The sequence below is a fragment of the Dermochelys coriacea genome, chromosome 13 (assembly GCF_009764565.3).
Source record: "Dermochelys coriacea isolate rDerCor1 chromosome 13, rDerCor1.pri.v4, whole genome shotgun sequence".
Classification (NCBI taxonomy): domain Eukaryota; kingdom Metazoa; phylum Chordata; order Testudines; family Dermochelyidae; genus Dermochelys; species Dermochelys coriacea.
In genome coordinates this window covers 382,606-402,965 of record NC_050080.1, presented here as the reverse complement: position 1 = coordinate 402,965, position 20,360 = coordinate 382,606, and the positions used below count along the sequence as shown (strand labels likewise).

Sequence of the window (20,360 nt, the reverse complement as noted above, 5' to 3'; positions counted from 1 at the left end):
TCACAGTCTGATCAGCAGCTGAACGCTTCAGCTGGAAATGGGCAGGAACACCAAGCACATCCAGAAACCACCATGCACTTTTTACATCCTGTACCTGAATGTGCAAGCACACACCCACGTGCACACTGACTCGGATATCTCCAAATACCCTCACAAGATATTCTCACACGGGGGAGAGGAAGAGCCACTTGTGACGAGCGACAAGGAAGAGACAGGGAATCTGAACAACATGTGTGTGTGTGCACGTGCGTGTGCGTTTATTTGTGGGGTGTGCCAGTGTGTGTGTTTGCTCCTGTGGGTGCATGACAGCAACAAACAGCAGAGAAGCAGGTCAAAGCAAAAAGGGGTTCTTCACTATCATGTATTGTAGGAACTATAACAAGCCATAGTGAATGAACTGCAGCTGCCCAGGGCACTAGCCCTTCTATTATCATTTGCTGGATTCCTGGCACTTGATTGCAGGGTTTGTACCTTAAAATCTGCTATTGCCCAATGAAGCCTCGTCCCTCCTCCATAACCATTAACACTAATGGGACTTCCACCATCAGGAGGAGATGCCAATACACACCCCACTAGCTCCTGGGGACAACATACTTTATACCAGCTTGTCACAGCACCACCTGCTAGGGGTTTATTACAGATGCGTTTTATAATGGGCTTTATTCTAAGTTATTAAGAAATGGAGCAGCTTCCGCTGTTCATTCATTAAATATTAATAGAACATTTATAAACTGATCCTTAATTTAAAGTGTTACCTTTAATCAAAGCCAAGGTGACAGCAATGCAGCTGTTAGTAAAGCCCCTCTGGTGGATTTAAACCTCGCACATTGAGATTTTTTGGCACCTAGGGGTATATTACTGCTCGGGATACAGTGCACAGAAGCTGCTGCTGCCGCTGCCAGCAAGTACAAGTAAGAAAGACAACTGCAGCCTGCCCTGAACAACGTGGACCTGTTACAGGGTGGCACATGGCGCTCTCCAGCTCAGTGGTTCACTCGGCCTCACTTGCTCTGATAGTGAGGAGGTGAGTGGGTACAAATGCTTGTCTAGACAGGCAGCCTCCACCCTTCATCCTGGCTCCAATATCCAAGCTCCTAGCTCGTGTCAGAACTGCTGACAGCGGCCCGATGACTGGCATGACAGTCCCTTCCTCCCCGCGTAGCAGATGGGCACTCACCTGTTTTACTGTCAACTGTGAAGTGCTGCTCCCCTTCCAATACACTGTACACCACCCTGGCACTGCTGCCGTACGTGGGGTCATCGGCATCTGATGCCATCACCTTCATCACGGATGTGCCTGCACAACAGGACAGGGCAGAAACAACAAAAACAAGCCTGAACCAGCTGGGCCTCAGACCTTCAAGCCTGGGTTCCCCTGGGGATGGCCGGGCACGGGTTTGTAAATGAGCACAGAGGCTGATACAGCCAAGGACTAGGAGTCGAGAACCTATGCTGGGATAACACCCCCATCCCCAGTAGGACAGGTTACAGGGGAGATGGCTGTCTATTCCTTTCTCTAGGAGCCTTTGGCAGATTGTGCCCAGTTCTGGTGTCCACGACTCAAAGTTGCTGATAAACTGGAGCGGGTGCAGAGAAGAGCCATGAGAATGATAAAGGATTAGAAAACCTGTCTCATAGTGAGAGACTCACGGAGCTAAATCTGTTTTGCTGATCAAAGAGAAGGTTACTGGATGACTTGATTACAGCCTATAACTGGGGAACAAAAATTTGATAAGAGGCGGGTGGGTCTCCCATCTAGCAGACAAAGGCCTAACATGATCCAGTGGCTAGAAGTTGACTCTAGACAAATTCGAACTGGAAATGAGGCGTAAATACTTGAAATGAAGGTAATTAACCATTGGAACAACTTCCCAAAAGTCCTGGTGGATTCTCCCATCACTGACCATTTTTAAATCCAGACTGGATGTGTTTCTAAGAAATCTGCTCTAGTTCACACAGGAATTAACTCAGGATCGCCCCGTGGCCTGTTATCCCAGGGCCCCTGTGCCAGGACAGTGTTCCTATTTGGTCAATTAGGAGGGTGGGGCAGCACCTGGGGACTATAAAGGACCAGGGCAAAGCAGAGACAGGGTGAGAGCTGCCAGACTGGGAGTCAGGAACGGGCAGAGACTGTCAGGTACCTGGGGGAGACCGAACTCAAGGCAGGAGTACAGCAAGAAGGGTTTGCTGACTGCTGTCTCTAAACCAGACACCCAGGGAAGAGAAGGAGCATCAGAGAGAGATGCCTGCTGGCTCTAAGCCAGAGTCAAAGCCAAGGGCCAGAAAGGGCCAAAGGCAGGGGAGCAGCAGAGCTGACCTGCTGATGTCTCCAGGGTGAGAGAGTTGGACCCAGAACAACTCTGATGGGGGCAGAGGAGTGAGGGATGCTCCCCTGGTTCAGATGAGCTGCCAGCAGAGTGGGGATTCCCCTAGGAAGAGCAGGGTGCCACTCTCGCTGGCAGGGCTGGGGTGGCTGTCCTGGTAGAAAAACAGGAGAGCCATGGCCTACAGAGAGACGCCAGGGCTCCATGTTGCATGTGCTGTTTGAACTATGCCAAGGGAATTCTGGACTATGGTTGAGACTTTTGTTATGATTTATGTGCATGGGTGACCCCCTAGGGGCTATATTTATATTTGGAAGGTACTTCCGACTATTTCTGGGGACTTCAAAGGAGGGAACCTGAGGCAGGCGGGGAACTCAAGGCAGGGGCTGTGTCTGTAGGAGGTCGCCTCTGATCCTAGGGAATGCTCTCCTCTGACTATGTAAGGCTGAGAGGGGCTGGGCTGTGGAGGGCTCTGAGACCGGAAATGGGATGCAATACCTTTCACCACTAGGCCGCTGGGCTAAGCCCAACAGAAGATGGGAGCTGCTGGATACTCTTCCCAGATGGGGTGACTGTCCCATGTGGGTCTCCCCCTGGTTTCTAGGGGAACAGGCATCACCATCCCAACTGCCCCCTTCTTGGCAATACTGCCAGGATTGAAGGGGTCATGGAGGCTGGGCCCCTCCCTCAGCCTAAGGGGGTCCCCCAGAGCAAGGGTGAGGAGAACATGGCTGCTGCCTGGGCTGTGTCCTGGGGCTAAGTAGGGGCTTCAGACCCTAGGGCTGCTGCTCCAGCATCTTCCACAGCAGGTAGCATGCTTTAGCACAGAGACATGCGGAGAGAACAGAACTGCCATCCCGCCTGCTCCCTGCCTCTCTCCGACCCCGACATGCCAGTGGCGTCCTCATGCACCACACGTAGTAGGGCCGGAGAAGTGTAAATTGGATAAAAGTCCATCAATGGTTGCAATTAAGTTATTGATTTCCAACGCTGTCTCATTAACCAGGGTGCTTCACTCTGACTGTCCCTGCAATGGCTCTAATTTGACATCATGTTCAATTTGACAAAAGCAGGACCCCAGGATGTGAGAACCGGGTGCCAGAGAGGGAAGGACGGGAGGGCGATTGAGGCGAGCACAGAGAGGGAGGGAAGGAAATGTTCCTCCTGCCTGAAGAAACCCTTGGGGAAAACAATACTTGATACAGCATCCTGCTATGGCAGCATGAGGCCACCCAGCATATCTACAGCAGAGAACGCTGGGACCAACAAACACCCACACAGAAACCAAGGCGCTTCCACGCTGGACCAGACCAGCACAGCAGTGCAGCCACCCTAACCCCCTCCTCCCACAGGCTGACTGGAGCCCAGACCAAGATGGGGAAAAGATATGAACTGATCACAGACATTGTGACAGGTTCAGTCACAGGGATCCCCTTGGGACTACCACCTGATGTGCTGAAATTATCTCTGAGACCCTTTTCCCTGCCAGCTTGGGACTGCAGAACTCTGCCTTGTTGAGCCAGACACGCCAGCCTGCTGCAACACAGATTCAGGGGCTAGGCCATGCCCCCAAAGCTGCAGACTTTATCCAAAAACTGCTCAGCAGGCTACTTTTCCAGCACCCTCACACCCAGTTCCCAATGGGATCCAAACCCCAAATAAAACCATTTTACTCTGTATAAAGCCTATACAGGGTAAATTAGTAAATTGTTTGCCCTCTATAACATTGATAGAGAGATACGCACAGCTGTTTGCTCCCCCAGGTATTAATCACTTACTCTGGGTTTACTAATAAAGTGATTTTATTAAGTACAAAAAGTAGGATTTAAGTGGTTCCAAGTAATAACAGACAGAACAAAGTAAGTCACCAAGCAAAATAAAGCAAAAACACGCAAGACTAAGCCTAATACATTAAAGAACTGATTACAGGTAATATCTCACTCTCAGAGATGTTCCAATAAGCTTCTTTCACAGACTAGCGAAAGTCTTCCTTTCCTAGTCTGGGCCCAATCCTTTCCCCTGGTACAATCCTTGTTAGTTCCAGCAGACATCTCCGGTAGGAAGCAGGGATTTTCTCATGACTGGCCGCCTCCTTTGTCCTGCTCCACCCCTTTTATAGCTTTGGCACAAGGCAGGAATCTTTTGTCTATCTGGGTCCCCACCGCTCTTTCTAAATGGAAAAGTACCAGATTTAAGAATGTCAAGGTTCCTTCCCCACTCTGAACTCTAGGGTAGAGATGTGGGGACCTGAATGAAAACCTCCTAAGCTTACTTTTACCAGCTTAGGTTAAAACTTTCCCAAGGTACAAACTATTTTACTTTTTGCCCTTGGACTTTCGCTGCCACCACCAAACATCTAACTGGGTTTTTTATTAGGAAAGAGCCGTTTGGAAACGTCTTTCCCCCAAAAATTCTCACCAAAACCTTGCACCCCCCTTCCTGGGGAAGGTTTGGTAAAAAACCTCACCAATTTGCATAGATGACCACAGACCCAAACCGTTGGATCTTAAGGACAATGAAAAAGCATTCAGTTTCTTAGAAGAAGAATTTTAACAGAAGAAAAAATAAAAAGAATCCCCTCTGTAAAATCAGGATGATAAATACCTTACAGGGTAAATAGATTCAAAACACAGAGAATCCCTCTAAGCAAAACCTAAAGTTACAAAAAGACACAAAAACAGGAATATCCATTCCATTCAGCACAGCTTATTTTCTCAGCCATTTAAAGAAATCATAATCTAACGCATATCTAGCTAAATTACTTACTAAATTCTAAGACTCCATTCCTGTTCTGTCCCCGGCAAAAGCATCACCCAGACAGACCCAGACCCTTTATTTCTCCCCCCGCAGCTTTGAAAGTATCTTCATTGGTCATTGTGGTCAGGTGCCAGCGAGGTTATCCTAGCTTCTTAACCCTTTACAGGTGAAAGGGCTTTTCCTCTGGCCAGGAGGGATTTTAAAGGTGTTTACCCTTCCCTTTATATTTATGACAAAGATGGATTCCCGTATCAGGTGACATGGTCACATGTCACAGTAAGACCCTTAGCCTCCATTCCCCATGGGCTGGCCCACACGTACACAGGGAGGCTTTTCAAGTAATTTACAACTAATTGTTTCTGGAGCATCCTTAATGGCCTCTGTGACGGGATAATCAGACAGCATAATCATAACCAGCAAACTACAATCTTTCCATAGACACCCCACTTGACCCCCTCTGTACAAGATCTGGTGCAACCATAGGACCCTGGTTGCAACAATGATCTATATGGTCACAGTTCACGTCAATAACGTCACAGCCTCCACTTAGTATGTTTACATCATGACAGGTTTCAGAGTAGCAGCCATGTTAGTCTGTATTCGCAAAAAGAAAAGGAGTACTTGTGGCACCTTAGAGACTAACAAATTTATTTGAGCATAAGCTTTCATGAGCTACATGGCTGATGTCAGGGACAGGAGACTGAATTAGATGGGCCATGGTTCTGATCTGGCAATCCTTATGTTCCCATGATGCCACATGCTTTGCTATATTAACTCAACAATAACCACAAAACGTTGGCTCTAGCTGCACCTATGTGAGGAACATACATACCAGGTCTCCTGGCTATTCAGTATGCAATCATTGCTTGTCCAGGCAGTGCAGAGAACCAGATTCCGAATACTGTTACCTGGCAAAGTACCCAAATCTCTATAAATACTTCATCCAAACACCCTAGAGCAACATCAGTTCTGGCTAAGAAAAAGCCTGAATGGGTGAAACACATCAGTCAGTGACGCCCTGGTTGTAACAGAGCAAAGTGAATGGAAAGCCACCTAGGTGCGAGGTAACTCACTGACAGAAACGCCCACCCAACTGGTGACATTGTCAAAGCCCAAGCCCCTGGGGGTAGAGCCCAGAGGCCATTCCAGCCCGGATCCTGCCAGGATTCATAAGCCCATGGAGTTAGCAGGGCAGCTTTCACTCCTACTTACACGGATCTGACCCTTCCTGCTGTCCCTGGAGGAAACGAACAGTTATGTAGCCACTTTGATCGGTCTCAGGCCTCCTCCTCAGAGCCGTAGCAATGCCACTAACCCAGGAATTCCCATCATCAGCTCTCAGAGATGGGCTGGTTTGAGCCATCTTATTTATGCTTTGCTGTCTGCAGTGGTTACTGTGTATCCCTGCCAGGCATGTCCAGGCTACACCAAGGTGATACTAGTTCACTGCCTAGCTTAATGAATGAGTGCTTAGAAACACCGCAATAACATTTCCATGACAGGCTCTCTCTGTGCCTCCCATCCACCCTCCCTTTCCATCTGGCTCTCCCCTGCCCATCACCCAAACGTTCTGTGTAATATTCGCTCCCTCCTCCTCTTTCCACTCACCCCTGCAGTGTGCCTCCCACCCCACACTCCTGCACCTTCCCATGATAAAACCTGACCCTTCCAACGACAGGCATAAAAACACCAGAAAAGCAATTGTGTGGGATGGAGAGAAATTCAGATCATAACTGGGAAATGTCCCATTTAATGAGGGTCCATTACAGGCCCTGCGGAGTACAGCACACAGCATCAAGCCCTCCAGCTACCCCACTATGCTGCATTCAGGAGACATGCTGGAGTCTGTGGCAAAGTGTGATGATCCCCAAGAGTGACACTGGCCCATGCAACCATAGCACCATGGCTGTGCTGCCCCATGGGAAGACACCACCCATGGCAGCACCATCCCATCACTCACCCACAGGAACACATTGCTCATGCAGTGCCACCCGGACACTGACCAGCAGGAACACTGCTCACATGCCAGCACCATGCTAATCCTCTGAAAAAATAGAGCTGGCTGGACACATGCAGCTTGGTCTGGCCAAGGAGTCCACTTTACAAGCTGGAGGGAGGTTAGAAAAGCCACAACTCCCTGGCAGCAGGGCTTGGAGCAGAGCAGAGCCATTTGCTCTCGTTATCCCTGCACATGACATCACAGGGCTGGACGTGTCATGATAGAGCAGGAGATGACAGGCCAGTGTCTAATAAACCCCCTGCATGTACATGTAGCTCTCCTCCCATTAATGGCTATTAGACAGGATGGGTAAGGACTGGTGTCCCTAGCCTCTGCTTGTCAGAGGGTGGAGATGGGTGGCAGGAGACAGATCATTACCTGTTAGGTTCACTACCTCTGGGGTACCTGGCATTGGCCAGTTGGCAGAGAGGATACCGGGCTGGATGGACCTTTGGTCTGACCTAGTATGGCCGTTCTTATGTTCTCCCATGGCCCCGGCTATATGTCCGGATAAGTAGCACTTGCAACCAGGCTGCAGTACAGAGGCCAGGGGCCACTGGGGAGCAGAAGCAGCCATTAAAGGCATCTGTCCCTGCTTCTTGGAATCCAGAGACACTTTTCATCCAGGACTAAACCCTGCTGCACGTGCTCTGCAAGTGAGAGCTGCACATTCCCCAGACCTAGGCCTTGACACACGATGACTCTCATAAGTCTATCCATCCGCCTATGTGAGTGCCTTGCCCAACAGGTCAGCCCCAGCATGTGATGTAACAGTGACCTCTGCCCCTGAAGACAGGCTGCTTTGTACGTCCTTGGTTTTAAGTCTCAGTAAACCGACAGGTCTGGTCTTCTGCCCTGGTGACCCAGGTTTGTGGCCATTCCTAGCTCTCCTGGGAGCCTGATCTGAAGATTCATGCTCTAACAGTCACCCGCTGCTGCTGAGAGTTCAACTGCTGCAGACACTCACACTGCCTCTTGGTCAGGGGAGAGACGGTCCTGCGGCTACTAGTCTGGGCCCAGCCCATTGAGAGCTTGGAGATCAAGACCAGGACCTGCAACTGATGCAATGACAAAGCTGTGCAGTGCTGACAGCCCCATGGCGATGCGCTCCTGACAGCCTCATGCTGCCAGCATACACTGAGCAGGAGCAGCTCACAGAACCAGCTACCAGTGGGCACAATACCACTGCTGGGAACAGCTGTCCTGTGGAGAACAAACCTGCTGCTCGTCTCTGCCATCCTTCCTCTGCAATGTGCAGGGTGTTTCACAGAGTCCTAAATGGCCTCCACGACACCAGCCAGGTAGAGAGCACTGAACCCATGTCACAGATGGGGAAACTGAGACACAAACATGTAATGCTGCTGCTCAAGATCACATACACCAAGTCAGGAACAGAGCCCAGGAGTCCTGACTCCAACCCCTCTGCTCTAACCACTGCACCCATTCCCCTCCCGCAGCCAGGAATAGAGCCCAGGAGTCCTGACACTGACCCCTCTTCTCTAACCACTACATCCACTGCCCTCTAACCACTACACCCACGGTCCTCTTCTAAGCATTAGCGCTCAATCCCAAAGCAGAGCAGCACCCGCTGTGAGTACATCTTGTCCTCCTACTTTTAGTTCATTTCTAGCATCTGCCTTTGCCATAAAAATACAATAAATAAAAACTAAACATCCATCATGTGCTGCATAACCCACATCCCATATCCAGAAACCCTGAACTCATAGCCGGAGAGATAATTAGACACGTAAAATGAGATAAAGACCCAAGTTCCTCCCCTGCCCAGCTCGCACTGGAGAATCAGAGGAAACCAACAACTGTACATAAAAATTAATGAGTCAGACAGGATGTGTCTCTCTCGCTCTCCTGGCTGCAAAGGTGCAAATCTGCCACCGCAGGCTGGAGAGACTGTGTGCTTCCCCTTCAGAGCCTGGGCTGGGGGCCCAGGCCCATTCTAGAATGGCATTCTTCTACTAGATCCCTTCACCCTAGTTCTGTTCCGGAACAACAGGCCCCGCAATGGCACCAGAGGAAAAAACATCCTCTCCACACAATGCCTTCACAAAGCAAGCGCTTGCCCAGGTGGCCATGCTCCTTGGAGGCTGGCTGGGGAAGGGTGCCCAGCAGCGTGCTGGCTGCCAGGTGCTCCCAGAAGGTGCTGTTGGGGTCACTGTCCCCAGCCCCAAGAGCAATCTCTGGAGAGCTGTGTGGGGAGATAACGCAGCCCTTAATTCTGAAGCCATGAAATGCTGCAGCACAATTAATCTCTGCTCTGGCTTGCAGGAAGCCAGGATTAGCAATTTGGGGAGGGTCTCCTCTTAGGCACCCAGCTGGCAGAGGAATTGTGTCCAGCTCTGGCTTGAGGAAATCAGTGCAGATTAACGAAGTGTCTCTAGCAAAGGGATTCTCAGGGCTGAGCTGAGCCCCGCGAGCGAAGGGTCAGCTACCAAGACCCTCCTCCAGGGAGACGCATGCAACCACGTCCCATCTAGACTATGTCCCACTCTGGACCTGTCGCCACTGACTGTACCACTCACTCTGGCAGCATTTAGCTACAGTGAACATCAACAGACAACAGAAAGCAAACAGGCCCCGCTCAGAACCCAAAAGGACCTGGCAGGCTGGAAAGGGACCTGCACACACCAGTTCAGATGCCAGCCAAGGGTGAATGCTTCAGACCCATGCAGAATGCAGAGTGCTCCATGCACACGGCCCCGAGCCCTTTCCTCCCAGCTCCGTCCTGACTATGACGAGCTCAAAGGGATGCACTCACCATAGCCCAGCTCCTGGCACAGGCTCACTCCCATCACCACAGGAGCGTTGCTCCTTGCTCCTGCTATGGCAGAGTGGGAAGGAAGGCAGGCCCTGGACAGATGAGGACAGGCTCCAGCACAAGGAATCCCTGCAGGACTCTGCCCCAGCCATGCAAGAGGCCAGGGAGTCCCCCTCCCCATCCCCCTTTCCCATTGTAGTAGCTGCTGTGTCCCACTCAGGGGTGACATGTAGGGGTGACATGGGGGGACAAGTGCCTCCGCATATTGGCCTTCTCTCCGTGTGCCCCTCTCCATCACCACCCTGGCAGTCAGTCAGGGAACAGGATGGAGCTGCTTCTACCTGAGAGAATCTGGCTGGGAGGCAGCAGTGACCTGCTCCCCAACCAGGCTCGGCTGCCAGGGATGGGGCAGAGCATGCTGGGCCCAGGCAGGGAGCAGCCCGCTGACCCCCAGCTGCTGGGGACAGAGACCCAGCAAGCTGGAAACATGCTGGGGGTGGGTGGGGGGAGAGGTGGCTCCGTCAGGAGGGTCCCTGCCCTGGGATGGCCTCTTTGGGCACCAGCCACTGAACTTGGAGCCAAACAGCACACAATGTCCTTCTCCCAGCTCGGACCGTTCAAGCTCTCTAAACTCTTGGCCACTGTGGGCAACCTGGACCTAGTCCCTGAGTACCACTGGCACAGATCTAACAGAGCTTGCTCACAACATCCAGCACTCAGGGAGCCATCACCTGACACACCCTGCCTTGCAAACCAGCACCCAGCATCCCATCTTCCATTTCTCAGCACGCTAGCCACAAAACTAGCAGAGCCACCTCAGACACGGCTATCCCCTGCCATCGATGGACAGCGCTGTTCATGCTGACGGACAGCAGCTGATCCCACAGGCCCTGGCATGCTGTCGACCTATCAGAGACCTGGCAGGGGCCAGAGCAACCACATTCAGCTGGTTTAGTTCTTCCTGCCAGGCTGATCCCAGGGGAGCAGCATGGGCCAGTGCTCGCAGATCTCCACACTACGGAGTCCCTTGAGAGTCAGCCCCCAGCTCCTCATCCTTGTCTTTTATTGCCACCCACACCATATCTCAGCTGGCCCGATACCTGGCATAGACCAGCCCCCACAAGGAGCACCTGCCTCTAGGCAAGACGACAGCTGAGCTGGTGGAAGAGGGAGCACACCTGCGTGATGGCTGTGAGGTCAGTTTCAGTCCCTTGCTGATTTTGGATGCCCAAGTAGCTATAGCTGGCACCTGGCAGCCATTTCGGCTTTCCATCCGGGGGAACATGATCACTCGGTTTTCTCCAACCCTATCATCGGCAGATTCCTTAAGAGACTGGACCGTCTATACGCACAGGTGCGACAACCGGTTCCCATATGGGACCTTAACTTGGTCCTCTCCAGGCTTATGGGGGCCCTGTTCAAGCCGAGGGCCATCTGCTCGCTCCTGTACCTCTCCTGGAAGACAGTCTTCCTTGTGGCTATCACCTCTGCTAGATGTGTATCCGAGCTCAGAGCTCTCACGTCGGAACCACCATATATAGTGTTCCATAAAGACAAGGTACAGCTGCAACCTCACCCTGCCTTCCTTCCTAAGGTAGCGTCAGCCTTTCACGTCAACCAGGACATCTTCCTTCCGATCTTCTACCCAAAACCACATGCTACTCGATGGGAGCAACAGCTGCACTCCCTCAATGTTCATAGGACTCTCGCCTTCTACATTGAGCGCAGAAGCAATTTAGAAAAAAGACCCAGCTCTTCGTTGCTGTGGCCGACTGAATGAAAGGCCTCCTGGTCTCCTCACAGCGCATCTCTTCCTGGATCATGGCCTGAATCTGTGCTTGCTACAACTTGGCCAGTGTCCAGACCACGCACCTCACCACCCACTCCGCAAGGGCTCAAGCCTCATCAGCCGCTTTCCTGGCCCAGGTTCCAATACAGGATATCTGTAGAGCTGCCATTTGGTCATCGATATGTACCTTTGCCGCTCACTACGTGATAATTCAGCAGTCCAGGGGCGATGCTGCATTTGGTTCAGCGGTTCTGCATTCCGCGGTATCTCACTCCGACCCCACCACCTGGGTAAGTCTTGGGAGTCACCTAATTGGAATCGATATGAGCAAGCACTCAAAGAAGAAAAGATGGTTACTCACCTTTGTAACTGTTGTTCTTTGAGATGCGTTGCTCATATCTATTCCAAACCCGCCCTCCTTCCCCTCTATCGGAGCAGCCGGCAAGAAGGAACTGAGGGGGCGCTGGGTCAGCTGGGGCATATATCCAGCGCCATAAAGGCGTCACGCCAGGGGACTCCACAACCAACCCACTGGGTGCTGCTAGGGTAAAAATTCTCCAATGATCGTGCACGTGGTGCACACACATCTAATTGGAATGGATATGAGCAACACATCTCAAAGAACAACAGTTACGAAGGTGAGTAACCGTCTTCTCAGTGGTGGCAGAAGACAGAAGCAATGGTCTCAAGTGCTAGAGAGGTTGTGGAATCTCCATCCTTAGAGGTTTTTAAGGCCTGGCTTGACAAAGCCCTGGCTGGGATGATTTAGTTGGTGTTGGTTCTGCTTTGAGCAGGGGGTTGGACTATATGACCTCCTGAGGTCTCTTCCAACCCTAATATTCTATGATTCTATGGTGTCCAGGAGCACACAGATAAGCATAGTGCCCTGGGGGATGTGGTCTGCAGACAGGTACAGTGCCCCAGGACACTGGAGCACACAGATGAGCACAGCACCCTGGGGCACTGGGCATGCAGACAGGCACAGAAGAGGGGAAAGTTTGCCCCAAGGCAGCATGGGAGCCCCATCAACATGCCCTGCCCAGGAGCAGAGAGTCCTCAGGACATTCACTCTCTGAAAAGGATTCCAGAGTGTGTAGTGTGTCCCCAGCCCAGTGATCCCAGCGCTGAACTAGGGTCTGTGTTCTCTCCTGGTCACTCCCAGTCCAAGAGCTTCCAGACAAGCTCCAAGGTTCCGAGCACTTTCTATTAAAAATTCACAGCCACCTGTTAGATGGCCAGTAATCACTGATTGCACCCTGAACAAATCCCTTTTCTCTGCTTCCAGTGAGGAGATTAAACAATTTCTCTTGGCAATAATCACTTCTGCAGCCAGCTGACTTTGGGCTAAAGGCAGAGCCTGATCCCAAGCTTTGTCTGCACAGCCAAATCATCTCTAATCTGGCCTGATGAGACTTGCTGCTACCCAGGGAAATGGGGGAGGGAAACATGGTCCCTGAGTCACAGGCTGCCTGTTTCACCAGGGTCCCTTTGCCATGGGCTGATCCTGCAAGGTGCCGCACACATGTGCACAGCCCATGATGATGCCAGGATCAGGCCCTTGGACTCAGACTCTGTGGGATTTGTCTTTGGCCTGGGGGCGGCAGGCAGCTGTTAATCAGCCCTAGGGAAGCTTGGAAAGGGAGCCCAAAACTCAGCTGATTTTATCATTTGCTAATATCAGGGAATTCCCGTGGTTCCCAGACACCTAGCTAGTTCCCCACAGGGTCTGTCCTGCCTTCTCAACACACCCCACACCTCTTCACCAGGGATTTGCCTCCAGCCAAAGTGCAGATCTGCACCTGCAGTAGGGCCTTGCTCCCAGGCTGGGGCTAGAGATGCTGGGGGGTTTGAGTCAGTGCAGAACGGCCCTTCCATCCCCTGTTCTCAAGAGCATCTCAGCAGAGTTTCTCTGTGAGAGGCAGAGCATGGTAGTGGGGCTGCTGCAGGCTTGTCCCCAGGGCACCGGAGACTGGTCAGGAATGGGATCCATTTGCACTTACCCCTGGTGTGCAGGTCTCAGCCCCTTGTCCCTGAGATGGCAGGGAAAGCAGCAGATGTAACAACGCTCCGCACTATGCCATCTGCCTTACCCTCCTCTGCCCATGATATGATGATTGCAGCTGCTGCCCGCCAGCCAGCAGTGTTCCCTCTAATTTTTTCCATCCATATGCGGAATGAATTTTGTTATGTGCACCATACTGAGGTAACGTGTGAATGTGCACCACCAGTAGAAACAAAAAACCTAGATATAATATATATTTTTAAAAAGTTACCAGAGGGATAATTACCCAGCCAGGACAAGTTAGGCATTTTAGAACTCACTACTCAAATAATTAAATTTAAGTGTAAGAGAGAAATCAAAATTTTGAAATGCATATACCAGTCAAAAAACTAAAACAACACACTTTGAAAGAAGTATCAAGTAACAACAACAACAATACAAGTATGTGTTGGGAGGTGAGTGTGAAAGATTGAGTGAGTGAGTGAGGGTGTGAGACAGAGAGCGACACACGCAGCCCGCATAAGTAGATCGGCACTCAGCAGTCTGAAGCCTGTGTGTTCAGACACAACTACAGCTGCCAGCAAGCTTCCTCCATCCTGAGCCCTGTCTTGTGTCCTCCCCACCGCTCTAAGGAGATGGGGTACAGGGGTGGGGCACAATGACATCAGTGCGCGTGCACACACACAGCAAGCAGGAGGTCCCAGGGGCAGCTGGCCTGGGGCTCCAAGGCAGAGGGCAGGAGCAGTGTGGGGAGGGACACCTGAAGTGCACGGCACTTGATAGCCTGCTGGGTGGCTGCCCGGCCTCGCAGCTTAGAGGGAACTTGTGCTCCAAGCAGAGACAGCAAGTGCCCCTGTTCAGAGCTGCTAGAGCTCAGCACATCCTTAGCAGCAGCAGCCTCAGCACTCACCCAGCTACGCAGCATCTTCCCTGTATCCCCCACCTCTGGGTGCTTGCAGGACCCTGAGCACAATGCCAGCCAGAGCCCAGTGGGTAAGTTCTGTGCTCCATCCCCTCTAACCCAGCTCCCTGCAGAAATCCCTGGCTGCCCCACACAGCTGAACTCTAGCCTCCCGGGCAGTGTGGTGTGGTGGGAACCCAGAGGGCCTTGGCCTGGTGGGTGAATCCTCGCAGCTCCCCATGTCTCAGGCACCCCAGTGAAACGGCTGGATGACAAGCTGGTGGCTTGCAAAGAGTCAGCTCCCTCTGGAAAGCCTCTGCTGTCCGGTGCCTGTGGCCAGTCCAGGGGGTGCTGGGCAAGATTGTAAGATAATTTCCACCGTGGCGGCAGCATAGTGTTCCAACACCCTGTGCCCAGCACTGGCCAAGACACTTCCCATATGCCTGGAAGGAGCCCTGGGTCCAGAGTATGTACAGCCTGGCTCCGACGGCTGAGCTCCAGCGAGCTTCTGATTCGGGGGGGGGGGGCACTCCCTCTCCCCTGCCCTCTATGTCTCTCAACCCCTACTGCCGCCAGACTCCCCTTCTCCCACACAGGGTCTGCCTGGCACATTCTCTTGGGCAGCAGACCATGCTGGCCCCTTTCCCAGCCTCTCAGCCCGTTCACACTCCTGCTTCCTGAGCCAGGAGCAAAGCTGGTTTTGTGTAACCGCCCTCAGCTCCTCAGAAATAGTTTGTTTAAATCTCCAATATTTGCAATTCCCTTAGATGCTGGGAAACCAGATGTCTTTCCCTCCCAATCAGTTCTCTTCCTTTATGCAAATACTGTCCCTTGATCAGCTCCTAGGGTTGCAGGAGCCCATCTGACCATGTTTACTTAACTGCTTTCTGTGCACCAGGAACACGCCCCGTCCCTGGGGAGCGCTGGGCTGGGGCTGCAGCTGGGGACCTGGCAGGGAACTGGCCAGGCTTTCTGCAGGACACATGACAGTGTGAGGATTTCTCAGCTGGTTGACCCTGGCTTGGCTGGCAGGAGGACCCAGTAAGAGCACAGTTAGGCCAGGTCATGTTTGGAAAGGAGCTTTCGATCCCTCACCTTTCTGCTGGATGAGGGAGCAAAGTCTAGGAAATCTTGCCAAATGACAGCCCTGGTCGCCACCCTGGAGGGCCCGTTCATAACAGTTGGGTCCTGGACCTTTCCAGAGCAGTTACGGACAGATGGCTGGGCCCCAGCTGCTGTGGGGAGCTGGGTAAACCCCTGTCACCGGGGCTTGAGCAGAGACCATCAAATTCATTCCGTGCAGTGCCCAGGCTGAGCTGCCCCCCACACTCCAGTTACCTGGCCCACCATGCAGTGCCCGGGGCAGAGCTGCACCCCACATTGCTTATACTCGGCAGTGCAGTGCCCCGTCTGAGCTGCCCCCCCCACATACACACACTATACACGACACCTCTTTGCAGTGCCCAAGCAGAGCTGCCCCCCACAATCCAGTTACCTGCCCCGCCCCCCGTGCAGTGGCCAGGCAGAGCTGCCCCGCCACACACACATACACTCCAGTTACCTGGCCTCCCATGCATTGCCCAGGGCAGAGCTGCTCTCCCATAAACACCTCCCCTCTCTCCCTCCCCCAAGTGCAGTGTCCTGGGTGGAGCTGCTTCCCAGTGTCACTGGCTTGGCAAAAGCAGGACCCACCACTGTTGCTGGTGGTGTAGCACACGGGACGGTTCTCTCCAGCACCTGAGCCCTGTGTACAGCTCTGGGAAGGAAGCCGGGGTGCTGGATGGCCTGGGCCCTCGGGGCATTGTCAGCAGCACTCTGGGTGTCTGGATGGACTCTCCAGATCTCTGCCCAGCTGCTTTGAGGGACTTTGTGCAGCTGCGCTGGCTGCCTCTGCTGCACAAGGAGCTCTCCCCCTCTCCTTGTAGCTGGGGGTCAGCTGGGACATAAGGCCAACACTGGTGCAGCAGAGCTCTGTTCTGCTCTCCAGCGCAGGACGGCTGCAGGCAAGGAGGAAGCATCTGCCCTGATATTTCAGAGTTTGGGCCTTGGGCCCCAGAGCAGTTTCCCCACAGTCTTTGCTTCTCTTTGGGGCTGGCCAGGCTGCTGGAGGCCGCCAGCTCACACTCGCTAATTCGGGACTGCCTTGGGTCAGCAGGACAGAGGCTGTCGGTCAGCGCTGGCTGTCAGGTCCCCGCTCCGCAGCGGCACAGCAGAGGCACGTCCAATGCTGCTCCAAACACTTCTCTTTACTTTTCACTTCTGAGGATTTTAATTTGCAGGAATCTCCTCCTTTCATGTACTGAAACCGAGTTTCTTTCTCCCTCTGATCTCCAATTTTGCACAGACACTGTCTCCTTTGATATGTCTTGTTCACATCAGCCTGTGATCAGGCAACTCCATAATTGTTAGTGATTTTCAAAGCACGGGGCTCCTGCTCTAACACCCAAAGTCGAGAATTCTGCCCTTTTTAAACAATGCTCAGGCAAACTACGTTAATTTCATTGCTTTCCCCTTTTGGGAAGGGGGTGCGTCTCCCCCTCGCTGCCTGCATCCTGCCTTCCATTTGTACAGGAGTCCTGGTCCATGGCTGATGGCGTTCTTGGCCAAAGGAGGAGAGGGTTCCTGACAGGGGCTGAAACTGCATGTCAGGAGGAATTCAGTCAGCAGCAGCCCCTCTGGTGTAATGATTTCTGCACATCTGTACGTGCTGGAGGCCATCACAGGGCTCTGAATAAGCAGAGCATCCAGGAAACACAGCAAGAGACTGACCTTCTGGCTTCCTGCCAGGCCCCTTCCCTTGTTGCACTTAACTCCTTGGGTGCTCACAGGAACCAGACCTGGGCCCCTTTCCAGGGTGCTGCCTGTCACACCCCACGATGCACCTGTCACTCTCCACCTTTCATCCCCTGCGGCTGTCAAGCAGGACCTGCCTTAACATTTGATGTCAGGCAGGCTTGTGCAGACTCTGTCTTTTGCCTTGAGGCAGCCTTTGGAGAGCAATGATTTGCAGTGCCACTGCCTTAACTACCTCCCCTCTTGCAACCTGCCAACCCCAAGCCCGCTGCCCACCTCAGTCAACCCATGCCCCTGGCCCGACACAGACAGGGAGCAGCATGACACCCAGAAACAGGGAAAACGGTGAATGGATTCTGCGGCTTGGCCAGAAAGCACTACCAGCGTGAAGTAGGGACAAAGGGCAGACACCCTGCTGCTGCCCCATTGCATGTCCCCGCCCCCACCTTACATTTAACACACAGTAAAGCACAACAACCCCCTGCCAGTGTGACCCTATTCTGCCCTTTCCCCAGTGTGGCTAGCACGCTCTGTGAAACTTCCCCGCACAGACCCTGCTCTGGTGCACAGCATTCCAGATCCGACAACATCCTACTACAGGAGCAAAGGCAGTGTGGTGTGTGAGGTAGGCCTCACTTAGGAAACAAGAGGGATGAGTTTATACATCTGAGCCAATCGGCTGAAGTTTTCTCCCATTATGGAACAATTGTACTTAGTTCAACACCACTGCCGGCCTCTGCTCAGCGGGTGCATGTGACCAGAGCTGCAGGGCAGGGTTGAGGAGTATTGGCAGAGCTGTGGGGCAGGTAGGAATGGAACAGGATGGCGGCTCGGATCAGGACTGATATGCGGTAGCAGAGCTCGGAGAGGGGTGCCAGGGAAGCACAGATATAGCAGGAGGGGCTCCAGGACCTGCACAGCTGGGGGATGGGACTTGGTGCTGAAAAGGCAGGGGGGCTGCAGATCAGGACTGTATGGGGAGCCCAGAATGGAAAAGCAGGAGGATCATGGGTTGGGACCGAGGGACATGAACAGACCAACGCAGAAGAAATTTGCACTAGTGAACATACTAGTGCACAATGAACAGGCCCTGAGCAACAGAGTGGTTCAGGGAGACAGAGGCTATGGGCCCATTTCTGTATTCCACAGGCAACAGTGGGAGTTCTGCCCAAGTGAGGAGTGCAGGATGGGGCCCTACAGAGGAAATAACCAACGATTCTGCCCTCTCCTGGCTTTGTTCTAAGTCCCCAGGGTACATGGCCTCCCAGGTGGGGAGGCCACGCAAACACAATGCCAAACGCAGGCTCTACCCCCAAATGCCAGCGTGAGGCGGAGATACCTGCACCAGGGCACCCAGACCTGCCAGGCCAGCAGCACCAGGGAGCAGCTGGCCCTACAGCTGCTAGACAGGACCAAAGAGAATGAGCAATCTGCAAGGTGCTGGGCAGAGGTGAGGAAGAGACGCCCTAGTCTCCACCAGCAGCACCTTCCAGGGGCTGGGCCATGGTAGGGGGTCATTACATTCTCTTCTTGGAGCCCAGGAACAGCCAGGTTTGTGGAAGCTAAACACAGCAGGGGCTGAGCCTGCAATGGAAGCTGGGCACCGAACCTGGTACCAGCAGCCCCTGCCCAGTGAGCCCATAGATACAGGGGGCGGTAATGATCCCACAGGCCTCCAGGCTGTAAGAAAATAGCTTAGCTAAACAAATCATGGCACAAGGCACAAGCCTTAGCATACGTAGGTAACCAAGAGTAACCCTAGAACATAGCGCATCGCAAGGTAACATGCTGCAAGGACTCCGCTGCTGACAGGTACCCACAAGGGGCAGGCTTATCCCAGCCTGGGACAACTTTAGTTAGAGACTTCGGCAGATGTCCGATAATGCGAGTGTCATGGTAGCTAATGGGTATATATGCTAATGAACTTGAGGGAAGGGGATTAATAATTTATGGGAGAAGAACACCCCAGCATCAGTACAGTGAGGAACTACAAATACAGGGAAAGGGCTGAGCCTCTCCTGAATATGTATTAGGCCTGGCAGCGCCACAGACATATTATAATAGATGTATCCCACCCGTGTGTCTGGGATGCCAGGATGATGACCACTGGGGATGGTGCTGATGGTGAGGAGAACTAACATGTCGGGTTGTTTTACAAGGGGTGGCTCAGCTCGTTCTGTGCTCTCTCTGCCTTTCTGGCTGGGCTGTAGGGCTTGTAACTTTGCTAACGATGTTAATAAAAGCGTGAGTGTTGTGACCACGTATGTCCGGGTTCCCAATTAAACAGGAATTCTAGTAATACTGCGCCTGATCTTGGGACGAGAACCAATCAAACCTCCGAACATTAACTGGGAATTTTTAAGTAATCAATATAATTAATAGACCAGGAAACAGCAGCCAGGCACTGACAGATGGGGGAGGTGGAATCCCAGGGGTGGGGAGAGCTGGGAACATATGTGCCGCAGACACAGCCAGAGGCAAGGAGATATGGCAAGAAATACCAGTCTCAGTATGATCCTAACCAGCAGCAGACCCCACCTCGAGCAAGGCCTGGGGCCTCCTCCCTAGTGCCTGAGAGCAGCAGAGACTGGCATGTATGGAGGATAGCTGGGGCAGAGGGCTGGCACCCAGCTCAGCCCACTCCCATTGCACAGGCTCATGAGCGAGCCCACGAGCTTCTCCAGCTGGCCATCAGCGCTGAGGATTTACTCAATTGTTTCCCTAAATGGCTTTATTTATTTTCCCCCTTGGCTCCAGTTGCTGGAATCCTTGGATTTATGACAAGTGATTTTGTGCTGGACAAGTTTCAGAGTAGCAGCTGTGTTAGTCTGTATTTGCAAAAAGAAAAGGAGGACTTGTGGCACCTTAGAGACTAACAAATTTATTAGAGCATAAACTTTCGTGAGCTACAGCTCACTTCATCGGATGCATAGGATGGAACATATATGAAGTGAGCTGTAGCTCACGAAAGCTTAAGCTCAAATAAATTTGTTAGTCTCTAAGGTGCCACAAGTCCTCCTTT

General features: G+C 52.6%; 1 protein-coding gene across 8 annotated transcripts in view; it reads right to left on the bottom strand.

Annotated features, from left to right (window-relative positions):
* CDH22 (cadherin 22) overlaps window positions 1–20,360 on the bottom strand; it is a 177,231-nt gene that overhangs the window by 89,127 nt on the left and 67,744 nt on the right. For 7 of the 8 annotated variants that reach the window (XM_038369499.2, XM_043495891.1, XM_038369506.2 and 4 more), the window contains one exon: window positions 1,178–1,297. The exons of the other annotated variant lie outside the window; for it this stretch is intronic. In XM_038369499.2, coding sequence (XP_038225427.1) covers window positions 1,178–1,297 — 120 coding nt within the window. The remainder of the gene's footprint in view (window positions 1–1,177; window positions 1,298–20,360) is intronic. 8 annotated transcript variants of the gene reach the window in all.